At 49.9% G+C, this 11,235-nt stretch overlaps 1 protein-coding gene across 1 annotated transcript in view; it reads right to left on the reverse strand.

The window, feature by feature from the left end:
- Cilp (cartilage intermediate layer protein) overlaps positions 1-6,248 on the reverse strand; it is a 17,090-nt gene extending 10,842 nt beyond the window's left edge. Inside the window, exons 1-4 of the mRNA XM_005347766.3 lie at positions 6,216-6,248; positions 4,459-4,609; positions 1,875-1,967; positions 990-1,259 (exon numbers count right to left, since the gene is read on the reverse strand). Of these exons, the coding sequence (XP_005347823.2) occupies positions 990-1,259; positions 1,875-1,967; positions 4,459-4,597 (502 nt within the window). The 5' untranslated portion in view covers positions 4,598-4,609; positions 6,216-6,248. The remainder of the gene's footprint in view (positions 1-989; positions 1,260-1,874; positions 1,968-4,458; positions 4,610-6,215) is intronic.
- Between the last annotated feature and the right edge of the window lie 4,987 nt (positions 6,249-11,235).

The raw sequence follows: 11,235 nt of genomic DNA on the forward strand, positions 1-11,235 counted from the left end.
ATGAGGGGCCCTACGTCCAATCCCTAACTAATGTAGCTCTGTTAAAGAGGACTTAACTAGTAGATGAGGGGCCCTACGTCCAATCCCTAACACTGAAAACATGTGAGAACACAAGACTAAGAACCTTAGAATCTCGTCTAAAATACACACACAGTTGCAGCTGGGCATAGAGGTGCATGACTGCAATCTCAACATTCTGGAAAGAGGCAGGAAAGTCAGGAAGTTCAAGGATAGCCTGGGCTACATAATGTTTTCCAGGCCAACTAGGGCTAGACCATCATGTTCCCCCTCAAAAAAAGGAGGAGGAGGAAGAAAGAGAGCTGGGGGATATAGCTCATAGAATGCTTGCCACACACATAAGGTAGTGGGCTGGAGACTCAGCCTCTAGGCATGCTGCCACATTGCCTAGAATCCCAGCACTCAGGAGGTGGTGCCAACAGGAGGATCTGAAGTTCAAGGTCATTCGAAGCTACTTAGGAAGTTCAAGGTCAGCCTGGGCTAAGTGAATACAGTTGCTTTAGGCTCCTTTTCACATATTTATAATCCCAGCTACTTGGGACAGAGGCAGGAAAATCACAAGTGTAAGACCTGCCTGAGCATCGTAGTGAAACCCTACCTCATTCCTTAAGAAATAAATAAAAGAGCCGAAGACCGGAGATGTAGCTCAGTAGTAGAGGGCTCTAACACAATGTCCTAGATCCAATCCACAGTACCCCCAAAATAAGTAATGGAGAAATAAACAGCACAGTTATACATAGTAAGCTAGAGATTCAAACCCCAGAAGTTAGACCCCAAGCGCCATCTTCCCTCCTGAGTCACTGGAAGTGAACCCAACAGGTTGGCTGGGACAGATCTGGGGCTCTTATCACATTAATGACACTCAGTGGCTGTTAAGAGACTGGAAGTATATACAGGCATGTGCTATTCAGATCCTGGCCTCTCCTGTGCCAAGGCTGCTGGGAGGAAGGACTGGGGCCATTCAGACTCACCTGGTGGGCAGAGGAAGCGCACTGTATAATTGGAGCAGTTCTGGCCTGGTCTCTGTTCCCTGTTGAGGCACCAGAAGCCCTCACGGGGACTGCCATGAACCACCTGGCCAGTGCTGCCCGCAGGCATCCAGTCAGTGGTCCGGGCCTCTAGCCGCAGGGGATGGGCACACACACGCTCCCCATAGTAGAAGCGAATAGCATCCAATCGCTCATAGTCACCCTGCCCACCTGGGTGGTCGATGTTAAACCAAGTTGTCCACTCACCAGGACCTGAGAGACAGAGCCAGGTTGAGGAGGAACCATCCCTGAATAGCAGGTGAACTCCAGCTAGCCTTTCCTGATGCATCCCTGAGAACCCTCCCTGTTTCTGTTCAATCCCCATTTCCCACCCCCATCCAACCCCTTATTTCACCAGCAATTCTTCAGTCCCTTCTGTGCCTCACAATGTGGAGCCCTCCATTCCAGCCTCATCAGCCTGGTGGACCATGCTAGGGACTTTCTTGTCCAACCTCTCTTTCTCCCATTCTGTCCCTTTCTAACACTGTAGATGGGGTAAAGCCTTTTCCATGTGGCTTGGACCACAGCATTCTCTGGCACAAAACATCACTTAGAATATCGGTGAGACTTCTGTGTTATTTATCCACCCCCGTCTACTCCTTTTGTCCCCACCAGCTCTAGCATATTAGCGACCCCATTTCTGGAATACATCAGGCAGCTTCCTGACTCTGAACTTTCTTGTGCTGTACTCCCCTGCCGGGAGAGAGCAGCCAAGTGTCTTGTTATAGTTTCCACAGAACCCTAACATCCTCCCCAGGCTTCAGAGACTGACCTAGCAAGCTCAGTGAGGACCCCGTCCCGACCCTCCCTACTCCAGTGAAAACTCACTGTCGGGGGAGTCAGCCGGCTTGGCAAAGGTGTTGGAGGTCCTCTTCACAGGCCGGACTCTTCTCACTGACTGGGTAAGCATCGTCTGCCTCCCTGCATAACAGAAGAAGAAGAGAAGCCAGGGCTCCCAGGGTTTGGAGATGCAGAGCTGGTCTGGAGAAGTGGGGACAGCCTGAACCCTGAGCATGGCTCCAAATCCCCAGGCTGTGCCACTCACTACTGTGAAACCCCAAAGGCTTTATTTCTCAGCCTGTTTCCCACAAAGCACACAGCGAGGCTGACATGGAGGGCTTGCCCAACAAATGACAGTTCCCTCTCCAGTCTTGTTCTAGAAATGGAGGAGCAGCCGGGCGATGGTGGCGCACGCCTTTAATCCCAGCACTCGGGAGGCAGAGGCAGGCGGATCTCTGTGAGTTCGAGACCAGCCTGGTCTACAAGAGCTAGTTCCAGGACAGGCTCCAAAGCCACAGAGAAACCCTGTCTCGAAAACCAAAAAAAAAAAAAGGAAAAAAAAAAGGAAAAAAAAAGAAATGGAGGAGCAGCTAGACTTGGTGGTACACACACACACACTTGTAATCTCAGCACCTGAGGAGTGGAGGTGGGAGGGTCAGAGGTTCAAGGACAGCCTTGTCTACACAGTAAATTCCTGGCGAGCCTGAGCTACGTGAGACCCTGTCTCAAAGAGAAAGAGAAAGAGATGGAGACACTAGGTTTAGAGGTGCATGCATTTAATAATCTCAGCACTTGGGAGGCAGAGGGAAGTGGGTCTCTCAAGACTAGATTGGCCAACCAGGCTATATAGTGAGACCCCGTCTCCCACTCCCACCCCCTAAAATAAGAAAAAAATGGGAAGGGGTCAGAAGGAATGGAAGGGGGACAAGAGAGGCCAATGAGAATTAATTTCATCAAGATATACCACACATCTATGAAAATGACATAAGGAAAATCATTATTATGCATATTTAGTATATACTAATTTAAAATTTTTTTAGGGCCGGAGAGATTACTTGACAGATAAAAGCACTTGCCACTAAGCCTGACACCCTGAGTTCAATCCTAGGGAAAGAGAACAGACTCCCAAGTTATTCTCTGACCTCCCCCCACACATACACAAAGGAATAATTACATAAATCATTACATAAATAAAAATTTAAATGGCGTTATCAGATACTTCAGGCAGCTAGTAGGTTGAGATTCCTGCTAGGGAATCTAGATCAGTCCCAGGGGAGATGAAACCTTGTTTTCCTTTTCTATAAAAATGGAAACACTAATTTCCCCTTCATAGGGTGCTGCTGGCCCCAGGGTCTCATGAAATGAGACAGCAATATCTCTGGAGGGGGCTGCAGACTCTGTTACCTCCTAACTAACCTTGGATAGACTGTTTAAGCCACTTGAGCTGTCCTCATAAAAAGAGGACAGTAAGAGTTCATTTATAAAATCCTCAGAGCAATGCCTAGCATAAATCTTAAGCTATGTTACGATAAATAAATGTTAGCAAGATATTCTAGCTCAATGCCTGATACAAGGGGTGCCAGTCCCTTTCTCTTGACATGCTGGCACTGAGAGCCACCATTCCGTAAAGGACTCTGTGAACCTACTTGGCCAGGGGTCTTCATTGTTCCTACCACACCCTGAGTATGAGCAGAGGGCCCTCAGGACAGGGGCAGCCTTCTCCAGCCCTTCTCTACACACAGCTGGGTCGAGGGCTCCAGAAGCAGGAGAAAGGCAAGCAGAGGCGAAGGCAATTAACTCCCAGGCAAGGAGCCAAGTCAGAATTCTCTGTGCTGCCTAATTGGGGTGATGGGAGCCCTTTTAATCAACCTAATCTGATTTCATCTCAAATGGCTGAATGTTAATCATCTTCACAAACAGCAGCTGCCAAGGTGGAAAGGGCGAGGCAGGAGGCGGGCATGCACGGTGCACTGGTGCTGTGCCGGAGCTGCCTTTGTTCCTGCATCTGTGGTCACAAGCCTGCGGGGCATGTGAGGGGTTGTGAGCAGTTTTTGCATTAGCAGCATGATTAGAAATGAGAAGAGGCCAGGGAGACGGGAGAGGGAGAGTTCTCCCTAGGAGTGCAGACACCTCAGGCAGTCAGAGGCATCTTCTTTCTGATCTTTGGGTCACCTCTGGGAGCAGAGGACAAGGAAACCAGGACAGGTTCTGGTGTGTCCATCAAACTTGGCTTCGGGGTATATAGGAAACTGGGTTTTTAGGGCCAGAAGTGTTTTCATGCCACTGAAAACAGACCAGCCCCAAACCTGCTTCTGAGAACTCTGTGTTTCCCCTGTGACTCCACTCTGCTTTGGCTGCCAGGAAGCTCAGAGCTAAATTTGGTGCATGGGGGCAGAAACTTTCCTAACTTTTTTCTTCCTCCCCATGTGTAACTATTCATCCTGGACCTCTGTTTCTGTTCTGTGAACTTTAATACTAAGTACGATCTCAGAGTTGAGGTAGGAACAGAGTATAAGCTATCAAACAATCTCAAGTCTTCAGGCCAGGCAGATGTGTAATTGGGTCCCAGAAGAGAAACAACTTCACTGCGGCAGGAAGAAGCTATGGGAGCAAGCTGAGACTTAGTGCGTACCGAGCACAGTGGTGAACTCCAGGACCAGGAAAGAGAGTACCCAGATCTTGATTGCTGCCATCTTTCCCTCAGGCCACGTAGAAATGTCACAGAGAGGTGATGCTGCTTCACCAAGTTGGACAACCCAGGGTTGTCTCATAGAGCCAGTGATCTACAAAGAAGCAAAGGGAATCACAACCCACATTTCTGGGTCACTGCTTTTTGGTTTGCTTGCTGTAGGCCAGGCTGGCATCAACTTCAGTGTGCACACAAGAATGACTTTGACCTTCTGATTCTCTAGCCTCCATCTTCTGTACACTACCAACCAAACTCCATTCCAAGCCCGAGTCACATCTCTAGTGGCTCCAGGATGAAGATAGATAGAATGGAGTCTCGCTAAAGTGACATCTGCTTGAACAGCCACACTGAACTGTCTGGGAGATGTGGAACTGTGCCAGGTTCCACAGCAGACAGGCTGTATGGGAGAACAGCGATAAAAAAGGTTCTTGACAGTAAAGGGGGCCTGGCTTCCCTCCAGCAGCTGCTGGGTAACATACTGACCACTTTCAAGACCCAGGTTTTTGTTCTGCAACCCTTTGACGGGGTTCATAGCTTTGAATAGGTTTACCTATGAAGGCCATGCAGTCCTGGCCCCAGCAACAGTAGACCCTCCTACAGGAGACAGGCAGGCTGAGAGTCACCCATGCCTCAGTCGCACCACCTCCAAGAAAACATTCCCAGATGTGCACGGGCCACAGCTGGAACCCATTCTGGCCTGTTTGTTTTCGACCTGGCTAGGAACACCATAGCCAGGAGCCAGCTAAAGGGAACTGGATGGGGTGCATAGAGCGAACCCAGGGTTCCCAATAACTGGGAACATAGAGTCAGGGCTGCAGGACTGGGGAGAGGTAAACATGCCCAGACATAATGTCAAAGAATGGGTATGGTGGCCTGGGCTCCTCTTGGCTGGATATCTTTCCCCTGTAGCTAGAACCAACCCAGAATCTGATCTAAAAAAAAAATCTTCCCCTCCAGCTGCGTATGATGACTTATACCTATAATCCCAGCCCTTGGCAGACTGAGGCAGGTATGGCTGTGAGCTGGAGGCCAGCTTGGGCTATTCTTGAGTTCCAGAACAGCCTTAGGTACAGAGCAAGACTTTATTTGTTTTTAAAGTTACCTTCAAACACCAAATCCGGTGGGGAAAGAAAGGGAAGAAAACGTCTCCTTTCTGAAAGAAAAGAGACAAACAAACCCACAGAGCAGACTGTCTAGCCTTGAAACCGCTGTACCAGTTGGTTCAGGCTATTCCAAACTCCCGGGCTCTGAGCATGCCTGCAAAGCCAGAGCCAGCTCCAAGGTTGTCAGAGAGGCCAGGTTGGCTTGAGGCACCTTGTGGAAAAGCCATTTCCCATCTGGCAGCCAACAGAGAGTCTCTCTATATCCCACCATTTCCTCCCAGTAGGCCTGACACTCAGGCTCCCCAACCGATGTTCGCCGGAGCTCCTGGACAGTGCACAGTGGCCGTCCACAGAAGGGAAAGGTACAGAGACCAAGATGAGGCCATGGGGGGAGGGATTGTGACTTCAGGTGGGCAGGACCGAGGAAAGACTTGGATAATAAGGGGCAAAAGAGGAATGTCGAACAGAAAGGGGGATCTTTTGTGGGAGATGGGGTGGTCAGCCAGCAAAGAAAGAACAAGGAGGTGTCTAGGGATGGGGGTAGGAGCAGAGGCAGGCAGTGAAATACAGGGCTGGGGTAAGAGGGTTGGAGCTCACCGTGTCCTGAATAAGGCTTTTAGCTGGGGGTCCAAGTCTTCACCTCTCCAGCCGTCCAGCCGCAGGCCCTTATATAGCACAGCTGGTGGCTCAGCCCGTGGCAGCCAGCCATGGGAAGAAGCAAGGAAACCAGATCTGAGCATGAGGCTCCCTCCCTTTCCCCACATCCCCAGCAGCTCACAGGGGCAAGAATTTAGCATCAAGATCCTTGGGGATGTGAGGGCGGGGTGGGGAACGATGCCATAGAGCAGTGATGGCCCAAGTGGGCCATAGCCTGGGCATAACAGTCTATGTCAGAGAAACAGGGGTCAGGAGGAAGGCTGGACATAGGACCCAGTCCTGGGAAAGGGCCAAAAGGAATTCTCCATCTGGGCAGCATTTCATAGCTTGGGATGGTGTGTGCTTGCCTAAGCTTGGTCTGCTGATCCCCCACATTCCCCAGCTGGCCAGCCCATGCACGACAGGATCTTAGCACATACTCCGGGAGTCTCTTTGGCACACAGGTCACCTCATCTCTATGGATGAGGGTGTCTGGTCTGAGCTGGGCAATGACTCAGCTTCTTTGGCCTTTGAAGGAGCACTCAGAGACCCTCAGAAGAGATGAGGGACAGAGTCCAGGGTACAGGATATCAACTGGTAAGAACAGTTCATCTTTACCCCTCCCCACTTTCATTTGTGTGCCTCCCTGCACTCCCTGAGTCCAGAGAGATGCAGGAAGTGAACTGCTTCAAAATCCTGCCAGGTGTGTGTGTGTGCACGCACACACGTGTGCATGTGCACGTGTGCAAGTCTGTCTACCAGCAAGTCTTACCCACATGTGAGTGACTAAGCAACTGCCTGTACGGTAGAGCTTCTTCCAGCTTCAGCCTGAGGATGCCTGTTGTCTTAGGCTGTGCCTATCTAACTTTAGCATCATAAGAAACAGCTAGAAGGGAATGAGGATATAGTGCCATTGGTAGAGCACTTATGCAACCTGAAAAAAAAAAAACCCTGAGTTCCATCTACATAAACCAGGTGTGGTGGTACATACCTGTAATCACAGAACCTGGGAGATGGAGGCAGGACAATCAGGAATACAAGATCATCCTCAGCTATACAGAGAGTTTGAAGCCAGCCTGGGCTACATGAGACTCTGCCTCTAAAAAACAAAACAAAACAAAAAACACTCAGAAGGCTACTAAAATCTAGGCATGTGGGAACTGAAGGCTGGAGAGATGGCTCAAAGCTTACGAGCACTTACTGCTCTTCCAGAAGACTTATATTCAGTTCCCAGCATCCAAATCAGGAAGTTCATAACCAACTGTAATCCCAATTCTAGGTGGGTATCCAACACCCTCTGACTCCCATGAACACCAGGCATGCATATGGTATACACATACTCATGCAGAAGAAACCAGGTTTCTTAGCACCACACCCAGACTTTCTGACTCAGTAGAACATGAAACTTGGCTTTGCAATGGAGACAGTGGTCCTCAAACTGCATTCTGAGAAGAACTGGTTGAAAAGGTAGAACCATGGCTGGAAGTAGAAGATGCAAAGGGAGTCTCTTGAGTCCTGCCTCAGATCACAGCCTCATACAAATGGTCTGGCCTCCCTGATGGCCTCCATGCCATCACTTGGAGGTGGAGGCCTGTACCTACAGCTGTCCACAAGGTCACTCCACAAAGCCTGACTGAACCCTTCTTCATGGCAGGAGGCGAGCTTGGCTGGGCAGTGGAAAGCCACAAGAAGGATGTTAGGTTCATCGCATTTCTCATCGCTAAACCAGGATAAGAACAACAGGAGAGAATGGGTTTATTTTGGCTCACAGTATAAGGATACACAGTCTGTCATGGCGGAAAAGTCATGGCAATAGGAACTCGAGGAGGCTTGTCAGATCACACTCACAGTCAGGAAGCAGAGAGAGGTGGCAGCTGCTGCTTAGCCTACTTCTTTATTTAGTCCAGGATCCTGCCACAGAACAGTACCACTCACATTCAGTGAATGTGGGTCTTCTTACCTCACTTCCAAAACTTTCTTAGACACATGCCCAGAGACTTAGTGATTTCAGATCCTTACAATCAGTATTACTCATCACTGACATAACTGCACTCAGAGGAAAGAGCATCTCACGGGCCCGTTCCCACAATGCATCAGTTCAGATATCCTCTTGTCAGGTCTGTGTGGGCGCACGTGCTCAAGTCTGCTTGTATCTGCCTTTCTCCGTGTGTAAACAGAAACCTGGTTTCTCATCCGGGACAGGGGCTGAAAGGAAGGGCAGAGAGAAGATGCTGAGCAGCAATGGCTCTGGAGTTGACATGGGACACAGGTCTGTTTGCTCTTTCTTTTCTTCTTCCCTTTTTTCTTTTTCTGTTTTTTCAAATACAGGGTTTCTCTGTAGCTTTGGAACCTATCCTAGAACTAGCTCTTGTAGACCAGGCTGGCCTCGAACTCACAGAGGTCTGCCTGCCTCTGCCTCCCGATTGCTGGGATTAAAGGCATGTGCCATCACCACCCGGCCTTTGGCTTTTTCTTATGGGGCCTGTTTTCCAATCCAGGACCCGGCCCTTAGCCAACAGGCCCTGTAGTTGTAGCTGGCCCCAGTCTGGCCCAACTCATCAGAGCCAATCCATGAAGCGGCTTCAGCTAAGGCTTGGTGGTTTTGCTTTGCTTGTTGTTGTTTTGTTTTTTGAGAAAGGGTCTCGTGGCAACCTCAAACTGGCCTCAAACCTGGCCCCAGATGACCTTGAATTTCTGATCCTGCTGCCACACCTCCAGAGTGCTGCAGTTACAAGAGTGTGCCAGGCTGGGTTTATGCAGTACTGGGACTCAACTCCAGCACCTGGCATGTCCTTCACCACGTCCTCAGACCTCACTCAGCTCAGGCTTGCTAGCAGATGTATGAAACTGGTAAAGCCCAGGCGAACGGGTCTGGGGAATAGACAGACAGGTAGAGAGAGAGACTGAGCTATAATAACTAAAATAAAGGACAGGAGTAACATAAGAACCTGGGCTTCAAAGATCTAGTCCTAGTCCTGGAACTTTCTGATTCGTGAACTTGGACTAGCAACATCCCAGGTAATCCTAGGCCTCAGTATCTCCAACCTTGCCTTAAGAGTTTGGGGCTGAGTGAGCTCCCTGCCTCCCCACATCACACCCCAGGCAGCTCTAGGCTAGCTAGGTCTGTTGACACATGGAGACATAGCAGGCAGGAGAGAACAGAAGAAATGGCCCTTTGCGGCTGTGGGGCAGGAGGCTTGTTAGAAAAGCGGGAAGACTGCTGAGGTTGGTAAGACAGGTAAGATGTACCAACAAGGTAAGACCGATGGCAGAGGAAGGCATAGGCTCCCCGAGTTTTAATCCAGCCCTGCTGTTTGGGTCCGCCTAGCTCCTGCCCTGCTCCTCTCCAATGTTCCCATCAGTCTCTTCTCAAGTGCAATTGAATTGTGAGCTATATACAGCTGGACTTGGGGGATCTGAGCATTCCCAAGCCTCTCATCCAAGATCCCCCTCTGATGAAGAGGCTGCTGCTCCCTCAGCCAGGACCCCAGAACAGACAGGGCTTGGGAGGCAGCCATAGGCCTGTACTACGCAAGGCTTGGCCTGAATGGACCCCAGAACAGACAGGGCTTGGGAGGCAGCCATAGGCCTGTACTATGCAAGGCCTGGCCTGGATGGATCAGCCATCTGGGACGTCTGCAGGCCAAGCTTGTCGGCAAACAGCTTCAATCCCCTGCCTGGGACACACTGGAAATTCATTCATCACCCCCACTTCTGCCCAGGCAGGAGAAGAGTTTGGGGCCCAGCTTAGCTGGCCTTCTGGGGCCAAAACCCTTGGTCAAGGATCTCCACTCTGCTGTTGGGAAAGAAGCTCGGCAGGGAAGGTGAGGTGGGCTGACCCTGATGACTCCAGAAGAAGTTGTTGTCTGTTTCTAACACTCTTTGACGACACCACCACCACCACCTCTTCCACCACCACCACCATGACCATGGTTGTCCTCCTGTGGCCTGAAGAGTCTTTACAGACCCAGGCAGATCTTCATGTAAGCCAAATCACTGTTTGCCTGAAAGTGACCTTGAACCCGTGTCTCCTGCCACTGCCTCCCAAATGCTAGGAGTAGAGATGTGCACCTCCACACCCCGACTGTATGGCACAAACCCAGGGCTCCATGCATGCAATATGAGCATTCCATCATCTGAAATGTTCCCAGCCCTTACTTTATTTTTTGAGATGGGGGGTCTCACACTGTAACTCAGGCTGGCTCTGGAGTTGTATCAACCTTCTTGACCCTGGTTCCAAAGTGCTGGGATTACAGGCATATACCTTCATGCTTGTCAAATTAGATGCAGGTACACGGACCTATCTTCAGAATGGTTCTCTCCATGTCCTAACTGCTTCCTTTCTGACGGTTCTAAGTCCAAGGAGCTTGTGCCAGTCTGCATTTTTCAAACATGGCTTCCATTACATCACTCACTCTTTTTCATTTCCTTTTTTTTTTTCCATGACAGTGTTTCTCTGTGTAGCCCTAGCTGTCATGGAATTCGCTCTGTAGACCAGGCCGGACTTGGACTCAGATCCACCTGCCTCTGTCTCCTAGGTGCTGCTGGGATCAAAGGCATGTACCACCACACCCAGCTCCATCACCCATTCTTGTACTAAGTGATTCCACTACTCCACATCAAGATGTAGAACTGAATTTCTCTCACCTTGAGTTTCAGGTGGCCTCAGGACTTCCATGACATACAGCTACCACTCTTGAGTCATTCACTGTAGTCCCATGATTCCCAACCTTCCTAATGTTGCAACCTTTTAATATGGTTCCTCATGTTGCAGTGACCCCCCAACCATAAAATGATTGTCATTGCTACGTCATAACTGTAATTTGCTACTGTTATGAATCATAATATAAATATCTGTTTCCTGGTGGTTGGAGGCAACTCCTTTGAAGATAGGTCATGGTCCACAGCTTGAGAACCACGGCTCTAGGGAGACCCAGCTGCTATAAGAAGTCAAGTCTTGGGGGCTGGAGAGATGGCTCAG

This window comes from Microtus ochrogaster, chromosome 5, assembly GCF_000317375.1.
Source record: "Microtus ochrogaster isolate Prairie Vole_2 chromosome 5, MicOch1.0, whole genome shotgun sequence".
Lineage (NCBI taxonomy): Eukaryota > Metazoa > Chordata > Mammalia > Rodentia > Cricetidae > Microtus > Microtus ochrogaster.